The following is a 22,236-nucleotide window of genomic DNA, read 5'->3' on the forward strand; positions in this document are numbered from 1 at the left end:
AGTTTAACACATTAGGGTTTCAATCTTCCCATGGTTATTAAGAGAGGAAACTGAGCAGTTAACGGCCGCAGTGATCAGTATGATGGACAAGAGAGAAGTTGGCCCGATGATAACAAAAGGCGCCACCCTTCATTTTTTTTAAAAACTGAATCATAACTGCCATGAGTAATATTGATACATTCATTTGAAATCAATACAAAGTGGCCCAGATGGCCACTAAACAAAAATGCTGATTCTCCTGTCAGGCCATTAGCTTAATGAAAAGCAAACATTCAGACACTCTTCTATGTCTGTATTGAGAGAAATAAAAAAAAAAGACTTTGTAATAGCTCTCAGACAGACAATGCTGAAAAGTGTTTTAAAGTATAAAGAGTAATATCTTTAAGTAGTGTTGGAGTGGCTAGTTGGCTTTGGGCACGATGGACATAGATGCTTAAACACACACACACACACACACACACACACACACACACACACACACACACACACACACACACACACACACACACACACACACACACACACACACACACACACACACACACCCTTGATGGATTAGAGTAATTGATAAATCACATTAAAGAAAAGCATTTAGAGAACCACTCACAGTACTGTTAGCAGCGACTCTGGCATCATGCACACAACACAAAGTAACTTATGAGTTTTAGAGTGCAATGTGAGGTACAAACCAGCTGCTGCAAAGAAATCAAAGGTATGACAAGTTCAAGCAGTTCATTAAGAAAAATATGCTGTTTCCACTTAAAATGGAAGGATTTGCTACTTTTACAAGTTTTGTATTTTTGGAAGATGCGAAAACTTAATATATGTGGGTTTTGGACTGTTTGGTGGGAAAAAAACAAGCAGAAGAAAATATATTTCACACATTTTGGGGCTTTTAATAGATCAAACAGCTATTATGGTAATAAAAAAAAACAAGGCAGATTATTTAATTATTAAAATAATTGCTAGTTGCAAACCTAAAAAAATCAAAGTTCCTGTTAATGCATCAGAGCTGTAATTAATCTTGTTATGACTCAGCAAGCACCTGCAGTCCAATTTCTCCCACAGATGAATACTTTTCTTTAAAGCTATGCCAGGAATAACGTGCAAAACAAATCGCAGGTAAATGAAGGATTTGTAGACATAACCCAATTTGGAAACCAGGCCAAGTTCCAGTAAAGCAGAGACCAGGCTCGCCCGCTGAAAACATACTTGGCCTTATTGGAAGACGCTTTCCGTTTGGCCTGTAGTAGCAGCTAGCCCGCTGATGGAAAACTGCAGAGGCTTCCAGATTTACAGCACCATAAATAGCTTAAGTGCAATCTGCTTGTGGACATTTGTGTACAGTTAACACGCAGACAAGCCTTCATGTCCACACGCACCGGGAGCAAGTGCCGGCTCGATGTGCTCCACCGACAGCGAATGGGCGATCAGCGGCGCAGCCTCGGTGATGGCGCCCGGAGTAATATTATGGAAATATGGCCACCTTTTCTGCTCCATAACAACGAGCAGGAGGATATAAAGCACCCAGCGCCCATTGATGCTACGAGCGCTGCGAGGACAATGAAGCCCATTTAAATAAGGTGACCAAGTTGGCCGGCAGTTCATTGTCAGCTGGGACACCACAGGTTCTTTTCATGTCTCCCATTCAGCCCCGGACATAAAGTTAAATTAGTCTTGGCCAGTGACCCGAACACAATAAAACACACTGAGGCTATTGTCTCCTGACTTAATGAAGGAACTAAACGATTTTGAGGTGCAGCTGGTGTTTAAAAAGTCTACCTGTTTTCATGCCGCAGTCACTTTTCAGGCAATTAACCGACATGAAAATCATACGGCCAAATTGTTTATTATTTAATATTATGATTAATCGCCGTTGCCACAAACTTGCTTATATTCCTCTCTTGTGGACATGTTAATAGTCGCCGATGCACACCCCACAACTACCAATGATGTGGTTGATTTCTACTTACAAAGTGTGTGTGTGTGTGTGTGTGAGTGCAGCGTTAATGTTTCTTAGCCCGCTGGGCGTCCATCTGTGGGTTTGTATCGTGTCATTTCCACTCTACATATCCCACTACGCCGCTCTCACACACACACTTAACATATTAAATACACTAAAAACACACACCACGTGCACTACCATTACATTGTTCAAGCACACGTAGAAATTGTGTAAAATATGGGCTCGTACAATGAGTGCACAGAGGTGCCTCCTAATACTTCCTATGTATCATTCAGCAGTTGAACCCCCCTCGTTCTAACACACACACACACACACACACACACACACACACACACACACACACACACACACACACACACACACACACACACACACACACACACACACACACACACACACACACACACACACACACACACACACACACACACACACACACACACACACAAGCATTGCCTGCTTAGATCAGCCATTAAGATATAAGAGTCTACAAACGGAAAGCCACTGGTGGGCTGATAATTAATTTAGAAACTGTGTGTGTGTGTGTGTGTGTGTGTGTGTGTGTGTGTGTGTGTGTGTGTGTGTGGAGAATAGTATCACAGAAGCCGATTAAGAGAGGGAAGAGAGGACGCAAGCGTGGGGTGAAAGGAGGATAGATGAGGAAGGAGAGATAATGGAAGCTGAGGCAAGAAGGGAAGACGGAGAGAAGAATGATCGAAATAAGAAAAAAGTAGAGGATGAGGAATTGATTAAGGAAAATGAGAAGAGTAAATAAAAACTGACACAACAGAGAAGAGGGTTTTTTTCATAAAGGAAGGAAAAAAGAGCGTGAAAGGGAGAGCCACTGCGAGGGTTGGAGATAAAAGCAAAAAAGCAATAAGCTCAAAACCCAAGCAAAAACCGTTGGCTCGTCCTGACTTCTGTTCAAAATCACTGCAGCTACACCGATCACTGTCAATTTGTGGATGTACAACCACAGGGCATAACAAGGTTTTTACCCCTAACAGCTCAAATATCTATCACGGAGATCTGAATAATGTATCAGAATTATAATTTGAAATGTAAAGAGGCCATCCCTCCTCCACCTTTGAACGAGTTATCTCATCAAAACGATTTCCGTCCAGCTCTGTTGTCTTCTCCTCCTCCTGTTATGTCTGAAACTGGCACAGTAAAGATCAAAACGGCAGAGCAGATCAAACATATTGAGACAAATCCAAGCATTTCACACGTTCTGCTCGCCTCTGATTGGTCAGACTGGATCAGACGACAAAAGGCAATCGGTCCGACAGATAGAGGAAGAGAAGGCTTTCAAAGGCAGCAGCAGGGAGGACAAGCAGATGGACATGCTTTCCATCAAGGACGCTAAATATCCGATTACATTGTTTGATTAATACGGCACAGATAGTGACCAGGCGAGAGGGACAAAGAGCTGAAGACGGGTGCATTTATCCCGATGATGTATACGATATTAATTATAATCACTTGGTCAATCGTGGTAAATAACTGTAAAGAGCTGCTGCTGCAACCTGCAATTGGTGCTAATGACACATTCAGCTCAGGACACACACACACACACACACACACACACACACACACACACACACACACACACACACACACACACACACACACACACACACACACACACACACACACACACACACACACACACACACACACACACACACACACACACACACACACACACACACACACACACACACACACACACACAGCCAGACGACAAACTCAACCACACACACATGTTCTTGTTTAGTCTAATGATGTCTGATTGATAGTCTGGAGAGAAAGTCCTCCAACATTGTGTGTGTGTGGTTGTTGGATGGCTTTTGTGTGCTTAATTTAGTGTATTTGAATTTGTGGCGGCCTTATTGGAAGGGGGTTTATTGGAAGGAGGTTTATTGTTGTGTGCGCACCCTTCAGATGCTTTAAATAACATTCCCTCGCTCTGTGTTTCGGGATGGGAACAAGCCATCGTTTGTGCCTCACAAGTTCAGGTTACACATATTTACTTTTTTGGCTAGGTAAAGAAAAAAAGACAAAACATTCAAATGTATAGGAACAAAACACTTTACTTTTAATGTCATTACAATTCACAGTAGAACACTGTTATGGTATGACACTGTTCACGATCAAATTCCCTCACAATTAGTTTTAACAAAAGGATATTGGAGCAGGAAAACATACCTTTATTTCTCAAAAAGAATGAATGACATCTTGCTTCACCCTCATACCAGATTATCCTCGTAAAATGTGATGCCAAAAAACAATATTTCTGATTGTCAAAAACAGTACTCAAAAAATATGAAAACCGTTTCAAATAGACCGTCATGATGTGTATGCCAAACTGCTTGAAACACGTGGGCAAAGTCAAAAGTACGAAAAGCGTCCCAATTCATTTTTATTATTAACGATTTGAATAGTTAAATATTTATGTCACAAACCAACCATCTTGCTAAGTATGGTTGGTTTCCTATTCAAATGACAATACCAGTATTTCATGCCAGACCTTTTTTCCTATTGTCATTTCCAGTGAAAGAGAAAGAGACTGACAGAAAAACAAAAGAGCAACGGCAGAAATAGATAGAGACAGAGGGGAGGACAGTCGCAGAAGATCTGTTGAAATACCAAACTGATTAGCCAATGGTTCTGACATTTAAATGTCACGTTTACATAAAGAAATATTTCCTAAGAATATTAATCACTCCAGTTAATTCACAAAGAGGTGGGAAATGTATTCCTTTTGGATGTGGTGGAGGAAATAAAGAGGTACATTGACAGAATGTATGGTATTGATGGCAATGAAACGTAAATAGCCATGGAAGAATTGCGTTACTGTTTTTATTACCCTTTTTTCTCTATTACCTCAATGTTATACAATGACCCTCAAAAAACCCAACAAACATGATGGGACCAATACATAAAAGACACCCTTTAGTCAACAGCATTTATCTACTACTTGTACTTATCTCAGTTAGTAGGAATACAATACTTCTTTAGCATACAGTAGGTTATTTAAGTGTAGAATGGAACCTCTGGCAATGTCATCTTTTAAGTCAATGGTTCGCACACAGCACAACCCATTTCATGAAATCACAATGTCTAGCTCGAAAATGTCTTCGTCTCCACTGCTGGGCTGAAACAACTTCTCAACATGTGGTGCTCCAATACTTGTAATCGAGTGAGCAAGAAAGCTGAATGTATTGCAGCATTGAGGCAATTTGTCAGTGACATTCCGAGCCAAGAATAAAAACGACAAAAGGACAAAGAGAAGCAGACTCAGAAAAAAAGGTTATTCTCTGTGGCATTTCTGGTAAGATTTATGTAAGGTCTTTCCATCTGTCTTTAAGAATTTTAAATATGTCTTTCGTCCGTGTGACTTAAATCAAAGTTAGAATTTGTTCAAGAGCTTGGGCATATTTTTGCAAACTAGGCAAGAAACTATTTTTGCCTGTGGGCCAAGAGTTTCTCATCTCAGTTTTAAGTAGCCTGTCTAGAGCTGTAGCATAGAGATGAGTGACCATAATGACAGCCTGCGAGTGCTCCTCTACAGCAGCTTTCATTAACACACTGCCATCTTGATCCATCTCGCTTGTTCCACATGACACATCAGGGCACTTACGGGGTGTTGCTAACTGGCTAACATCGCCTCCATCCTCTCTTTCCATCTGTTGACAGCCATGGCAGCCAGATAGATACAAACGGACATTATGACGGCCTGACAAAAGTGAAAACGGATATCATCAGATCATCAGGACAGCGATCTATGAGTTATGACCAGTGCTTGAATTGGAATAAAAAAGATACCAGTACTCTAGATCAGCCACTGTTTCAAGTACATTTTATTTATACAGCCCAAAAACAAGAATTTGGCTCAAAGGTCTTTACAATCTGTACAACATACGACTCCCTCTATCCTTATCCTCATATCTTTGATTCAGAAATGAAAAAGAAACACAAAATAACTTTAACAGACAAGGAAATTGTTTTTTAAAAAACTGAATATTTACTGTAACGTTCAGAAATTGCATGTTTTTCCACGACTAATCAGGGAGGTGTCCGGGGCTCGAACATGACGTAGCCTATACATGTGCCTGCATCAGGTCATATAGTATCCTATAATGCTGGTGGGTTTGTCTCTTTACTGTATATTTTAGAAAGGCTCACTGTACTTAAAAAAAGTATGAAAGGCAGCGGATATGGCTAAAGCCTGACTCCTACTGGCGACTGGCTAAATGACTCCTCGTCCCGGAGTACACTAATGCATCTTTCAGCAGGACATTTTTTTAATTTATAACAGCATTTTCTGTATTTGCAGTTGCATCAGTATTAACTGGAGTTTCTTTCGGCTCCTTGTCCGGCGACAACCGCTTTCTTTTCGCACTATTAATAAGCCACGCTAACATTTTTGAAATGGTAGCTAACGTTATGTCATTTCTGCTTTCCTTCTCTCCCGTGCCTGCTCTAGTCTATCGCAGGCTACAGAGCCACCTACTGGGTGGGAGTTGCAACTAAGCATAAACACAACAAATATGCGCAGCGTACCTAGATGTGTCAGGAGGTGCCGGTACACAGTAAGAAGTAACTGTACGCCTATGGGTAAAAATCAGAAGTCCCGGTACTGCTTCCCCTTGAGTACCGGCCCAATTCAAGCACTGGTTATGACGAGTGTTGGGTCAGGCCGATTTATTGGGCCAATATTTTTAATCAGATATTTCAGACATATTTGACAACATTTAGCAAAAGAAGGCTTGATATTCTTTAGCATCTGTTGTATTTGATTGTTAAATTACATTTCTATACATTGGGCCTACTTAATATAATTATAATTAATGTTGATTATCTAGTGCAAAATATTTTTTCGAGTGTGAATTTCACGAGCAAGGTTTGAGTATTTTCACACTGAGCTTTGAATCCTATAAAGTATGGAGAATGTACAGTACTACTCTAGTTTGTTTTGGCAGGTCAGAACAATGCCCTTCGACCTCCGGTGCAGAAACCGCCCGAAGGCATTTATCTTGAACTTCTTCCAGAGGACAGGGCTGCGTTTTTGTTTTCTAACGTCCACACATTTTGTTCATTTCGAACATCTCAGGATTATATACAAGTTCACTAAAACACTGCTGAAAAACCTTTGACTACTACGTTGTAAATGTCTTGATAAACTCTGCATGGTAAAACATATTAGAGATCCACTGAATGTCCTCTGAACTTTGGAACTCCCTTGCTTTTGGCTGTAGTTAGTTTGGAAATAAGGCAGTGATTTAAAGGAGAAGATCAATAGATACCAATCTCATACCAAACCAGCCTGGCTCTGGTACGTTTGGTATCAAACTTTCCAAATGAGTCCTTTAATAGGTTATGAGCCACAAACACACCTTGTGAGGCTTTAGACCATGATTTTTTTCCCTCTCAACACAACGTTCTGGGGTTCGTGTTGAATCACTTTTGTCTCGTTGATTATTGTTATGGTAACATTAAGAGATTCTGACACAATGTATAGTCTCAGTGTAGAAACATTGGTTATTTCCAATATTATTTAAACCCTGTTTTTTATCATCCTCACCCCAGCATGTAAAACCATCTGATGCAATTTCTCCCTCAGAATTGAATGGTAAGCCGTATCTTGCCAAATATCTTGATAATCTCCTTCAGCAGCTCAGAAAAGCTCATGATATTTGACAATTTGAAAGAGGCACCTCAGGGCTCAGAGGAGCTTAACACAACTCTCTGGAAAGTTCTGCTAACTCACACGTCAGCTGCATGACTCACAGGTAACGTTTATGACCACAGCCCGAGGTTTAAAGCCTGATTGCGGACAATGATCTCTCGCTCTACGCCTCCTGTAACCAGTCCCGGACTGGCCATCGGGAGGACCGGGGGATTTCCCGATGGCCTGGCCTGTTAAGTGGCCTGCCTCACACAGGGTGACTGGCTGTCTACACGATGTGGCCTGCCTCACACAGGGTGACTGGCTGTCCACATGATGTGGCCTGCCGACATGGCCACTGTCATACAGATCCAAATCAAAGCCCTTGATTGGTCTCTGTGTGTCAGTCAGCCTCTGGATAACCTCAGCTCAGGTGAGGTAAAGGACTCTCTGAGTGTTTAGATAGTTAACTTAGTCTAAGTTCTCTGTGGGTCTCAAACGGTTTGGTCACCGTTTATGTAAACACATATTTTCATTTGAGGGGGTACTGGGTAGTGATTAGTAAAATATGCATGAATAAATAAAGAAGTTAACTAGGGGAAAAAATGTAAGATACACTTTTAAAACTTGTTGAGAGCTAAAACTAGTCTTTGCTGCTGCCTCAAAGAGGAGCAGGGAGGAGAGGAGGGAGACGGGAGAGGCTGATCCAGGAGCCCAGACACACTCACAAATATAAATGAACCAAAAATAAATAAATAAATAAAGAAGTTTCAGTGTTTTTTCATATTGGAAATGGTATGTTATTGGTTATGGCCATATTTTTTGGATTATTGAAATGTATACAGTTATGTTTCATATAGGTGTTCCCATTGATCTAGTCTCTTTATTTCCCCCTCAAAGTGCACCAGATTGATGCATTTCACTCCAAAATAAATAAAAAATCTTACCTGGAGAGCATGCCCCCGGACCCGCCAAGAGGATTTGAGGTCCACCCCTACTTCAAATCACATGGATAGGTTCCTAAAGACATTTACCTTTTTTTTTTTTTTAAATGGTAACCCATGTCCATATGTTTATTTGTGGGTAGTAGATTTAAAGGGCTATCACTATGGGCCCTGCCTGTACCTGTTCACTCTGCCATCGCGTGAAGGGTCTGCTAACAAGCGACCAACAGAAAGGTTAATGTTAATGTCATTGCACGTCACAAAGGCACGGCACGTCACCCCCCCCCCCCCATGTATATTTCAGATCTGTGGGAAACGCTGCGGGTAGAACTCTTAGTCGAATTCTATCCATTCTATCTATAGCTGGGCAACTAAGGACGTTATGGCTTTTACAGATATGATTGAGCAGTTGTGATGAGTTTGAGTGAGGAAATTGGATATTTAATGGAAAGGTTTCACCTATGATCATCATTGTCTTTTTCCATCTCTGCCCTCCTTCTCTTTTCTTATCCATCATTTGCCCTCCCTTCCCCTTTTCTTTCCTCTACACCTTTTTATATATTTTCCCCCCTATCACTTTGCTCCCCCCATCTTCCCTGCCGTCTCTTCCTCTCTCTCTCTCCGAGCCCTAAGTAGCCACAAATGGCCCCTAATAGCCTCCAATGGAGATGAATTGATCGGTGTGTGAACCGAATCGATAGGAGATTGCTTTTGCTGTACACAGTGGGATACGGCACAGGCAGGCGGCCTTAATTAAGTTAACAGTGAACCACGATCGCTTCAGAGTTTTATTAGTAGAATAAAGTTTACGAGGGATACAGAGGCTTCGGGAAAAAATTATGGTTTCTGAATGAAGGAGGAGAAACCCGGTATATATTTACCTCGATGTGCTACTCAGTCGTGATGCTTCCTGTCTGACTCATAAAGTGTTGTTTGGTCATTTTCTCACTTGCTCTGCCTGTTTTATTCTCTATTCCATGCTGCTTCCCTGACTTCCTCTCCTCTCCCATCTCTTTCCCCAGCTTTCTTCTGGCTATTTATCTTTATATTTAGCCCACTCCCCCTTTCCTCCTCTCTACTTTCTGTCGTCTATAATGGGATGAGTAGCAGAATTTGATCAGCAGTTTTTTAAAGGTCACAGAAGCAAAGCAAAAACTCTCAACCAAAAGCGCTGAGGGAACAAGGGAGGGAAGGAGGCAAGCTAGAGGAAGAGATAAGAGGGCCATGCAGAGTGGAGGATGTAGGGAGGAGAGCTATAGAGAAGGGCATGCTGCACAAAGGGAAGGTGGAAATAAAGAAGAAGAAAAAGCGGAACAGAGAGACAGAAGGTAGAGCATAAAGGAGGGAAGAGAGGGAGCAATGGAAGGAAAGGAGGTGTGGTAATTTGCTGTTTTACGACACAACAGATCTGGTAACAGATGAATGCGTATTAAATATGTAAGAGAGGAAAGAGAGCAGGGGGCCATGTGGAGAACAGGGAAGCAGAAGGAAATGAGAAGGGAGAAGAATGAGTGGGCGAGAGAGGAGAAAAAAGGTGAGGAGGGAGGAATTGAAGGATGAGAAGACGAGACATTCTCTCTTCTCTCACCCACTGCCACTCCCTCATCTCTTCCTCTATCCTCAGTCAGTAGCTGTCGGTTCTTAATCACCTCTCTATCTCTTCAGGGCCTCTCATCACATCTCTCGGCCTGTCTCTCTGTCCCTCATCGTTATATTCTCTCTCTTCTCCTCTGTTCCGGATAAAAGACACCTTCATCCCACCGTAGCAGTGTCTCATGATGGTCACTCAGTGCAGCTGTCTCCCTGTCTGGAGCAATAAGACACCTTTGAAAGCATCCTATCGTTTCATTATCAAAAATGTATTCCCATACTCACTGAAGACGTCCTCCCTGTTGTGTCCTCTGCCTCTCTCTGCCGTCCCTTTCATCAGCCCTGTCTTTCCGCTGCCAATCTGTTCCCTAAGTGTTTGAGTGTCTTTCTCCATTACTTTAGTGACATGTCTCCGGACTGGGTACATTTGTGTTTGTGTCGTGGTTTACTTTTTCTTCTAAAATGCTCTGTGCCACTCCAAAACGTTCCCTATTTGGCCCTATGTTATGGGGAAGAATGGATGCACTCACTCTAGCTCTGTAGTTATGGTCATATTGTTTACAAAGAATGGTGCGTTTAAGTTCATCAACAAGTTTCTTTAGAGAATGATGTCATGACACACTAACTGTACGTTTATCGACACATGTTGGGCTATCCGTCTATCTTTAGCTGTACTTTAATGGCAAGGCAAATCAAATAGACATGCAATGCAAAACACATGATCATAGTTTGGAGGACTTGTTGTAAATTAAAGTTACAAATGACAACATCCCTGAGAGAAACGTGCTGATGGGGGGGGGGGGGGTTATGGGAAATAAACTCCCTCCGGAGGGAACTTTGGAATTAAGGCCTTTGCTGACCATGTACGCACCAAAAGCTATATTACGTAATACAGGAAAGGCAAAACCCCCAAAAGCATAATAGGGCCCCTTCAGTTTTTATTGACTAAAACTAGACTAAAGTAGTCAGGGTTTTTCTTCGACAAAACTTCATTATTAACCCTACTGTATGCAGGCTCTCAGCCAACTACTGCATTTGGAAACTCGTGCTAACAAGGGCTCGAGCGTCAGTGTGTGCAAACAGAAAATAAGTGAAATAAACATCCTTGGTCCCTGAGGGATTCTGTGCCGACATGAGACGGATTGTCAGAAAGCAACTGCATCTCCAACTTACTTTTTTATCTGCTTTATGTGACACACACACACACACACACACACACACCACAACACACACACACACACCACACACACACACACACACACACACACACACACACACACACACACACACACACACACACACACACACACACACACACACACACACACACACACACACACACACACACACACACACACACACACACACACAGAGATACCGCACTGCACATATTCATAGACACATTATATATAGTCATAGCAGGCTTGTCAGCGTTTATTCACCTCCAGATTGGGCAGCCACTGCAGAGACGCTTTAGATTTAAGAGAAGACAAAAACTCTCCTGTCAATACTTGCAACTCGAAATAATTGTCAAAATAAACTAATGTGCTGTTTCCACAGCTGGATGCACAATGTAGATAAACAATCTGAATGTGAACATGCCCCCCCACCCTTGTGCTTTATTTAAGCAGCACCAGTGAAAGGAACAACATCTCTGTCGGCAGTATCAAAGCCTGTCGCAGCAGATCCCACAGGACCCGGGCTCGCCAGCTTGAAGCTCCACCTGTACAGGAGGCAAAGCTCTCATCAGCCGCTCATATCACTGAACTGACGTAGCTGCTGCTAGCGTCAACACTGTCTGCACCTCCCTCTCTCCCTCTCTCTCTCCCCGGAGTCATACTGCAGTTGTTGAAAGGCCAGGCGACTTCACACCCTATCTGAAGCTTCTGCCGTGTGACACGTGCAAAGGATGCTGGGATTACGACAGAGCGCGGCTGCCCGTGCTTTGTCTTTTGTCTGTCTGGAGAACGCGGTGACTTAATTACAGAGAGTGATGAACCGAGGCAGCTGAAGTTAGTTGTTTCACAGCTGAAGCATGTAATGAGAATTTCACGTCAAAAGATGGAGCGAAGTCCAAATGAACAGATGGTCTGCTTTGGAATATTCCTCTTTATTACTCAGGTTAAAATAAACACCAGCAGAAAAAGGATTAGATTTTGCTCACTGATCATTAGGGTGTGCAGGAATAACCAAGAGAAATCAATATGGTTGTTACATCAAGAGCGTGCAAACTCATTCTTTAACCCGCCACCCATTGTGTTTGCACGTGATTTATTGTGTTTTTTTGGGGAGTGTGCGCACGTCCTAGCTGTAGTGAAGACTGTTTATATTATTGTTGATGAAAGAGGGGCCCCCAGGGGCCTCGGTAATGGGCTGGGAGGCCTCTGACTTCTTATAATGGCCTTTGTGCACGTGTGTGTATGGGAGTGTGAGAGGGAGCCAGAGAGAGACACAATTGCAGGACTATATAATTGTAAAAGGAAGGACACACTTTAACATAATAAAATGAATCAGATACACAACAGACAGAAAGGGACATAGAGGCATAGACACAAAGAGACACCGTGACACACACACACACCACACACACACAAACACACACACACACACACACCACACACACACACACACACACACACACCACACACACACACACACACACACACACACACACACACACACACACACACACACACACACACACACACACACACACACACACACACACACACACACACACATTGTGGTGCCAGCTGAGCCCAGTGTGTCCAATAACAGCAGGTGCTGTCAAATGCAAGCACAGCAGAACTGCCCTGACATGGAAACACACACACAACACACACACACACACACACACACACACACACACACACACACACACACACACACACACACACACACACACACACACACACACACACACACACACACACGTATTCATTCTTTTTCTTTAACTCTCACTTCCAATACGCACCATTATAGGGAAATGGAACGTTGAATAGGTGTACTTAACACAAAGTCAGTTTATGTGTGGGATACCCAGTGTATGACTGTATGTGTGTTAACCTGCTATGTGGCTGTGAAAGGCTGTAGTGTTGCCATATGGTCACACATTAGGGCTCTCAAACTCAGCCATCCAGAAGTGTGTGTGTGTGTGTGTGTGTGTGTGTGTGTGTGTGTGTGTGTGTGTGTGTGTGTGTGTGGTGTGTGTGTGTGTGTGTGTGTGTGTGTGTGTGTGGACTAGCATTACTATACTTGTGGGGACCTACATCTGTTTACATAGTCACGTGTGGGGACTGGCTTCCCTTATGGAAACAAATTTGAGGTCCCCATAAGGGGGATCATTAATTTTAGGGTGAAGACTTGGTTAGGTTTAGGATTAGGGTAAGGTTAAGGGTAAGGGTTAGGGTTAGGCATGTGTTGTTATGGTTAAGGTTAGGATAAGTCTCTAGGAAATGCATGTAAGTCAATGTCATGTCCCCTGAAGTGATGTATACATGGTGTGTGTGTGTGTGTGTGTGTGTGTGTGTGTGTGTGTGTGTGTGTGTGTGTGTGTGTGTGTGTGTGTGTGTGTGTGTGTGTGTGTGTGTGTGTGTGTGTGTGTGTGTGTGTGTGTGTGTGTGTGTGTGTGTGTGTGTGTGTGTGTGTGTGTGTGTGGTGTGTGTGGTGTGTGTTGTGTGTGTGTGTGGTGTGTGTGTGTGTGTGTGTGTGTGTGTGTGGTGTGGACCAGTGAGAATAACAGGATATAAACAACTTTGCTGATATGTACGTACGCTGTTGCGATTTAACACTTTAAGTTGACAGGGTAAATATCAGTTTTTCGGGTTGAATGAAGCTACCAATGGTATTTATTTTTTATTTTCAACGCCCAGCCTCCTCTGTCCTCTGCTTCATCTTCTTCCTCCTATGTATTCTCCCTCTCCGTCCCCCTGTGTGTGTGTGTGTGTGTGTGTGTGTGTGTGTGTTGTGTGTGTGTGTGTGTGTTAATATATTAGCAGTGCCGTATCATATGCTGTGCTGACATCATTAAACTATCCTCAGCATGAGGCTTCAGTGGCTGAATGATAATACGGACACACCACTCTCCTGGGAGCTTTTCTTTTTCTGGATAATATATATTTAAAAAAAGGTGTCAGCCCAGGTCGAGAAGTCAAGGAACTTCCCCTTGACTAAAGTAGAAAAACAAACAAGAACAATATAAAAACAATACAACAAGAAACACACAAACCAACCCATCAGTAGAAAACAATACAATTAAAATAAAGAAATACATCAAAAACAATATGGGGCAACATGCTCAAGGTGTGAGGCGCGGGGGTGTGTGGGGATACTCACAAGTCCCCGGTTGTGGGCTTCGTTGTTGGAGTTTACCCCAGTGGACGAGAGGGTCGCCTCCCTACGCCTGCGGGTTATGGGGGAGAAAACTCTGACTGTTGTGTGTGCTTATGCACCCAACAGCAGTTCAGAGTATTCAGCCTTCTTGGAGACCCTGGAAAGAGTCCTGTATGGGGCTCCTGAAGGGGACTCCTTAGTCTTGCTGGGAGACTTCAACGCACATGTGGGCAATGATGGAGACACTTGGAGGGGCGTGATTGGGAGGAACGGCCCCCCTGATCTGAACCGGAGTGGTGGTTTGTTACTGGACTTCTGTGCTAGTCATGGATTGGCCATAACAAACACCATGTTCGAACATAAGGATGGTCATAAGTGTACGTGGTACCAGAGCACCCTAGGCAGAAGGTCCATGATCGATTTCGTTATCGTATCATCGGACCTGAGGCCGTATGTTTTGGACACTCGGGTAAAGAGAGGGGCAGAGTTGTCAACTGATCACCATCTGGTGGTGAGTTGGGTCGAGTGGCGGGGGAAGCCTCTGGATAGACCTGGTAAGCCCAAACGTGTAGTTTGGGTGAACTGGGAACGTCTGGAGGAGGCCCAAGTTCAGGAGGCCTTCAACTCACACCTCCGGCGGAGCTTTTCGGGCATTCCTGTGGAGGTTGGGGACATTGAACCAGAGTGGTCGGTGTTCAAAGCCTCTATTGCCGAAGCCGCGGCGAGGAGCTGTGGTATTAAGGTCCTAGGTGACTCAAGGGGCGGTAACCCTCGAACCTCCTGGTGGACACCGGTAGTCAGCGAAGCCTTCAGGGATTTGTTATCCCGGGGGACTCCCGAGGCAGTTGCAAGGTACCGACAGGCCCGAAGGGCAGCAGCCTCATCCGTGGCCGAGGCAAAGCAGCGGGTGTGGGAGAAGTTCGGAGAAGACATGGAGAAGGACTTTCGGGCGGCACCAAAGTTGTTCTGGAAAATTGTCCGACACCTCAGGAGGGGGAAGCAGGGAACCATCCAAGCTGTGTACAGTAAGGATGGGACGTTGTTGACCTCAACTGATGGAGTGTTAGGGGGCGTTGGAAGGAACACTTTGAGGAACTCCTGAACCCGACAACTCCGCCCTCTATGTTAGAGGCAGAGCTGGAGTATGACGGGGGATCAACATCAATCTCCCGGGGAGAAGTCACTGAGGTCGTCAAACAACTCCACAGTGGCAAAGCCACGAGATCCGCCCAGAAATGCTGAAGGCTCTGGGTGTTGAGGGACTGTCATGGTTGACACGTCTCATCAACGTTGCGTGGAAGTCGGAAACAGTACCGAAGGAGTGGCAGACCGGGGTGGTGGTTCCCCTTTTTAAAAAGGGGGATCAGAGGGTGTGTGCCAATTACAGAGGCATCACACTACTCAGCCTCCCCGGGAAAGTTTACTCTAAGGTACTCGAAAGGAGGGTCAGGCCGATTGTCGAACCTCAGATTGAGGAGGAACAATGTGGATTCCGTCCTGGTCGTGGAACGACGGATCAGCTTTGTACTCTCGCAAGGATCCTGGAGGGGGCCTGGAGGTACGCTTATCCGGTCTCCATGTGTTTTGTAGACTTGGAGAAGGCGTATGACCGAGTTCCCAGGGAGTTACTGTGGGAGGTGCTGCGGGAGTATGGGGTGAGGGGGTCTCTACTCAGGGCCATCCAATCTCTGTACTCCCAAAGCGAGAGCTGTGTCCGGGTCCTCGGCAGTAAGTCGGACCCATCTCCGGTGAGGGTTGGCCTCCGCCAGGGCTGCGCTTTGTCACCAATCCTGTTCGTAATATACATGGATCGGATTTCGAGGCGTAGTCGTGGGGGAGGGGGTCTGCAGTTCGGTGGACTAAGGATTGCACCACTGCTTTTTGCAGATGATGTGGTTCTGATGGCTTCATCGGTCTGCGACCTTCAGCACTCACTGGATCGGTTCGCAACCGAGTGTGAAGCGGCTGGGATGAGGATCAGCACCTCCAAATCTGAGGCCATGGTTCTCAGCAGAAAACCGATGGACTGTCCACTCCAAGTAGGGAATGAGTCCTTACCCCAAGTGAAGGAGTTCAAGTATCTCGGGGTCTTGTTCTTGAGTGAGGGAACAATGGAGCGTGAGATGGGCCGGAGAATCGGAGCAGCGGGAGTGGTACTGCAGTCGCTTTACCGCACCGTTGTGACGAAAAGGGAGCTGAGCCAGAAGGCAAAGCTCTCTGTCTACTGGGCCATTTTCGTTCCTACCCTCACCTATGGTCATGAAGGATGGGTCATGACCGAAAGAACGAGATCGCGGATACAAGCGGCCGAGATGGGTTTTCTCCGCATGGTGGCTGGTGTCTCCCTTAGGGATAAGGTGAGAAGTTCGGTCATCCGGGAGGGACTCAGAGTTGAACCGCTCGTCCTTCGCGTCGAAAGGAGCCAGTTGAGGTGGTTCGGGCACCTAGTTAGGATGCCACCTGGGCGCCTCCCTAGGGAGGTGTTCCAGGCAGGTCCAGCTGGCAAGAGACCAAGGGGTAGACCTAGGACCAGGTGGAGGGATTATATCTCTTCGCTGGCCTGGGAGCACCTTGGGATCCCCCAGTCAGAGCTGGTTGAGGTGGTCAGGGAAAAGAAAGTTTGGGGCTCTCTGCTGGAACTGCTACCTCCGCGACCCGACCACAGATAAGCGGGAGAAGATGGATGGATTTACAATATGGGGCTTAAATGAACAAGTCATATATATATATAGTATATATATATACAGTAAAACAAGATGCATGTCAAGATAATAAAACCATATTTTGATTGTTAAAATTGTTTAAGCTTTTGCCGTTGCAAGGCTCAACTGTTGATAATTTGTTTTGTTTCTAACCACTAACTTCCTCTTCCTCTCTCAGGTGAGTGTGTTGGAGCGTCAGGTGATCGACTTCCTGGGCTACCAGTGGGCTCCCATCCTGACCAACTTCCTCCACATCATCATCGTCATCCTGGGTCTGTTTGGCACAATCCAGTTCAGGCCGAGATATGGTCACGGGGGTGAGGTTGACACACACACACACACACACACACACACACACACACACACACACACACACACACACACACACCACACACACACACACACACACACACACACACACACACACACACACACACACACACACACACACACACACACACACACACACACACACACACACACACACACACACACACACACACACACACACACACACACACACACACACACACACACACACACACCACACACACACACACACACACACCACACACACACACACACACACACACACACACACACACACACACACACACACACACACACACACACCATGTATACATCACTTCAGGGGACATGACATTGACTTACATGCATTTCCTAGAGACTTATCCTAACCTTAACCATAACCAACACATGCCTAACCCTAACCCTTACCCTTAACCTTACCCTAATCCTAAACCTAACCAAGTCTTCACCCTAAAATTAATGATCCCCCTTATGGGGACCTCAAATTTGTTTCCATAAGGGAAGCCAGTCCCCACACGTGACTATGTAAACAGATGTAGGTCCCCACAAGTATAGTAATGCTAGTCCACACACACACACACACACACACACACACACACACACACACACACACACACACACACACACACACACACACACACACACACACACACACACACACACACAACACACACACACACACACACACACACACACACACACACACACACACACACACACACACACACACATTTGAAACAGCCATTACACATACATATAATTTGCCCTAGATTTAGCGACAGCCTCTCATTAGCTGCTCAGCTCTCTACATCGAGTAATGAGGACTATTTTCTCTCTCTGTCAGGTTTGATTCAGGTGATTGATTGCACTCTTTGCTGTTGTTTTTGTTCCTACCATAGACTGGTTCCTACGCATCTAAACAACATCAAAAGTGAAGCCTCCCTCTGTCTGTTCTCTCCATCTCCAGCTCGCTCCAAATGCGAGACATGCTTTTCTAATTCTCCAACAAAGGCCTGTCAGATCTCGTCTGCCTCTCACTCACTTTCTCTTCCCTCTCCCTGTTTTCTGTGCAGTATGCCGCCTGGCTGGTGGTGTGGATGACCTGGAATGTTTTCATCATCTGTTTCTACCTGGAGGTTGGAGATCTGTCCAGAGTAAGAACTTTTTCTTGGATTATTTTATCTGCATGCTTGTCAATTATTCTACTCCAACAGCAAAGATATAACAAAGACAGGCCGTATTACACCTTCATTTTAAGTGTCTTGTATTTAAAACAGAAGCAATAATAAGACTGGCAGTATTCTATATACATTTCTTATATATCATGTTTTTTTTGTTTTAAAGTTCCCATGTCATGGCCATTTCTACTGATCATAATTCCATTGTTCAGGTCTACTAGAATAGATTTATATTGTGCAATTTTCCAAACTCACATTGGTCTCTCATACGGCATCTCTGTATAGTATGTGTATTCACTCTCTGTCCTAAACGGCTGGTTGGAGCTCCTAGCCCCCCCCCCTCCCTGTGAGCCCACTGTGCTCTGATTGGTCTGCTCGCCCACTCTGTTCTGATGAGTCTACCACTATGGTCTATCACCGTTACAGTGGGACATCAGTGATTATGTGTTACAATGGCGTTAGCAACCAGAAAATGACACCAGTAAGGACAAACAGATGAGAATGCTGCGTGGGGTCTGGGTGCCGTGTTGGCGGGACGTAGCGGGGCTCGCTGCGAGGAGCGGACAGTGTGAGCTGGGTTCATTTCCTGCTTGCTGCAGCACCCCCCCCCCCCCCTCACACACACCCCCAAACGCGGCGCACCTCCAGTGTAAGCACGTCACAGTTTAGCCGCTGAGAGTGTGTGTCAGAGTTCCCTTTAGAATATTTTTTCGCCTGTCAACATGTCCGTTAAAGTTTAAATCTTCCGGACAAAATTTGAAAAGTGCCGGTCAAAGGTCTTCTTTGTTATTTATTGAGCTTTAAAACAAATTGATATGATTCGATATTAAACAAACTAATAATAGTAGATTAACTACATTATTCAAACGTGTTCAGTAATTTACAATAACACGGGAATAATAAACGGAGCGCTCTCCCCCTCCTGACAGCCCGTCAGTATCATGCAGCTCGCGGATCAGTAATGAGTGACCCGACAGTAAAACTAAACTTATCTATAACTAGTTACGGTAGTTTGAGAGTTAATTAAAATAGCTACGTGTGATATTCTAACCTGAAGTGTGTGTTTTGTCCGCTCACCGCTGCATGTGATCATGCAGAGCTGCGTGTCGAGTCTCGACTCGTCAGCAGCAGCTGATCTCTCTCTCCCGTCAGATTAGACTTCACTCGCGTTTATGTCCATATCGATCAGATCCAGCTAGTTCTAGCTAATGATAGGACTACCTGCTTATTAAAAGACACCTAAACAATAAGCGTCGCTATGCAACCGGGTGAGGCCGCAAAGTATAGCGCAGCATTATGCATTTGTTTACATGCCCACCGGAACCCCGAGGCATTACCAATAGATCAACGCACAATCAACCCATACAGGACATCTCTTTCTCCACATTAAGTGTTAGACATTAGAGTTGACTATTCTTGTCTGTCACATACTCTTTTGTCTGTCACATAAGTGGCGCAAGTTGCGCAACTGATGCGGTATTGCGCTAAGCGGAAATGATTTTGACCGGACACTTTGACCGGAGAGATTTTGATTTGCCGGTCTTCAGCATATTTTACCGGTCATAGTCCGGTAATTACCGGCTAACGGGAACTCTGCTGTGTGTGTGTGTGAGGAGCTCCATGGATTGGTCCTAAACCCAATGTGTCCATTTGGGTTTGAGCACGTCACTATACTCAGGAAGTAAACAATGGAAAAAGAGAAATCTCCAGCGAGGCGTTCTGGGGCAGCATAGACACGTCTTTTCTGTGTTAGAGTTGTACTCGCTACAGGGTGTACTTTGAGGGTCTGTGACTCTGCAGTCCGTTTACATGCAGAAAAGGCTTCATAACACACAAGGGGACGGGTAGTAACTGGAAAAGCATGACGTGGGACCTTTAAACTTATCTCATAAAATACCAATATCAGTAATGAATATATTTGACTCACAAGGGTTGCCTGTGTTGCCAAAGTCATTCACATGCACAAAAGAGCACAATATTATTCCAAAAACAAACAAAAAAACATGAATAATCTACAACTGTGCACTGGGTGACATGATCTTGTATCACTATGAACACAGTCACTGTTATTTATTTTGTATTACTTCCTAACACACCGTCCTGCTGTCATTCACACTAACTATCGTGCCGAATGTGTACAAATGTGTCACTATTGACCTCTGTTTGATTAACTTTTGTTTTTTAATTGTTCTTACTATTTTTGTGACCCATGTTTCTTAAGATCCTCTTGTTCAGCAGGCACTACTAGGTTTTGGTTTGGACAAGGCAAAGAAGTTTTGAGACTAATAACTACAATTTTCTTTTGGTACTAAGCCTTAAATGTGCGTCTGCCTTAGCTAGATCACCATATCAATAAGACATTGCATCTGTTTAACTTGTCCCATGCATGATGCAGAAGTCAAGAAGAGCATGGGAATGCCCTTGAGACTGCTTAGTAACTCGCTAGAAGCAACAAGAAGAATAGCTTTGGCTGAGAGCAAATAAACAAGCTCCAACCACTGAGTCCCCTGACAGAACCGTAAGGGATAAGAAAGTTCTGCCTTCGCTCACTGACCCGCTGTCATACACAGATCACTTCCTTTCTCCACTGTTGTGTTTCTGTGATGCTCAATACAAGCTAAGTAAAAGAGGTGCCACTCTGTAGCATCACTCTACTGTCGCCGGGGGAACGTGTGTATTCACAACCACACTTGAATGATGCCTCTTCTTTGACCGCACGCCCAGAAATGGCTGGATTGGCTTTCTACCTGTCTTCCCCTGACAGAAGGGGTCACATAATTTCACTATAATCTGAGTGTTAGTTCAGCTGCCGTGATCATAGGGGCAAGACCCCGTCAGTGAACACTTCCTGCTTACTGACAGTGCCACTTAAGGAGGGGTGGACTTGTTTACACCTTTTAAACCTCTCGCTATAATGTTTAGGCCACATTAAGGGGCTTTAATGGTTAGATTGTCACGGAGTCGTGATAATGAAAGCATGTCAGTTCTCTGCATTGCTAACTGATAAAGATACGGCACACAAGCAGAGGCCATTCAAGTCTTCTCACTGTGCAGTACAAATGTGTTGAATACAGATTATCAACTCGCACAATTAATTAAAGCCAATCAGCGCTTCCATAAACAGAGGAAATCAGTTGATGGGACTGCTGATTACGGCTGATTACACTCTCTGGTGTGGGTGATAGAAAAAAGTAGTTTTCCCATCATAATTTGTTTTTAAAATGTTTTAACAGTTATGTAACACGTCTATTATCAGTTTAGTAAATCACACCAAAGAGCAGTTTTAAAACCACACATCTGTGCGAATCCATCTTACAAGCAGTTTGTTGAACATTATTACTGTTAGAGTGCACTTGAAGGGGGCCTATTATGCAAATGTTCAGGTTTCATATTAGTTTTTGTGCCTCTACTGGGACATGTTTACATGCTTAAAGGTGGGGTAGGTAAGTTTGAGAAACCGGCTCGAGATACACTTGTTGTTATATTCCATGGAATGCTCTTAACATCCCGATAGGAATGAATA

At 44.3% G+C, this 22,236-nt stretch overlaps 1 protein-coding gene across 2 annotated transcripts in view; it reads left to right on the forward strand.

Annotated features, from left to right (window-relative positions):
• The window catches only part of LOC117440029 (sodium/potassium-transporting ATPase subunit beta-1-interacting protein 2), a 98,118-nt gene that overhangs the window by 39,563 nt on the left and 36,319 nt on the right, over positions 1 to 22,236 (forward strand). The window contains exons 2-3 of one of the 2 annotated variants that reach the window (XM_034076235.1): positions 17,384 to 17,527; positions 18,609 to 18,689. In XM_034076235.1, the coding sequence (XP_033932126.1) occupies positions 17,384 to 17,527; positions 18,609 to 18,689 (225 nt within the window). Of the gene's footprint in view, positions 1 to 17,383; positions 17,528 to 18,317; positions 18,391 to 18,608; positions 18,690 to 22,236 lie in introns of those variants that run through there. The other variant, XM_071201906.1, reaches the window with a different exon arrangement.

The sequence above is a fragment of the Pseudochaenichthys georgianus genome, chromosome 24 (assembly GCF_902827115.2).
Source record: "Pseudochaenichthys georgianus chromosome 24, fPseGeo1.2, whole genome shotgun sequence".
In the NCBI taxonomy this organism is placed as follows: domain Eukaryota; kingdom Metazoa; phylum Chordata; class Actinopteri; order Perciformes; family Channichthyidae; genus Pseudochaenichthys; species Pseudochaenichthys georgianus.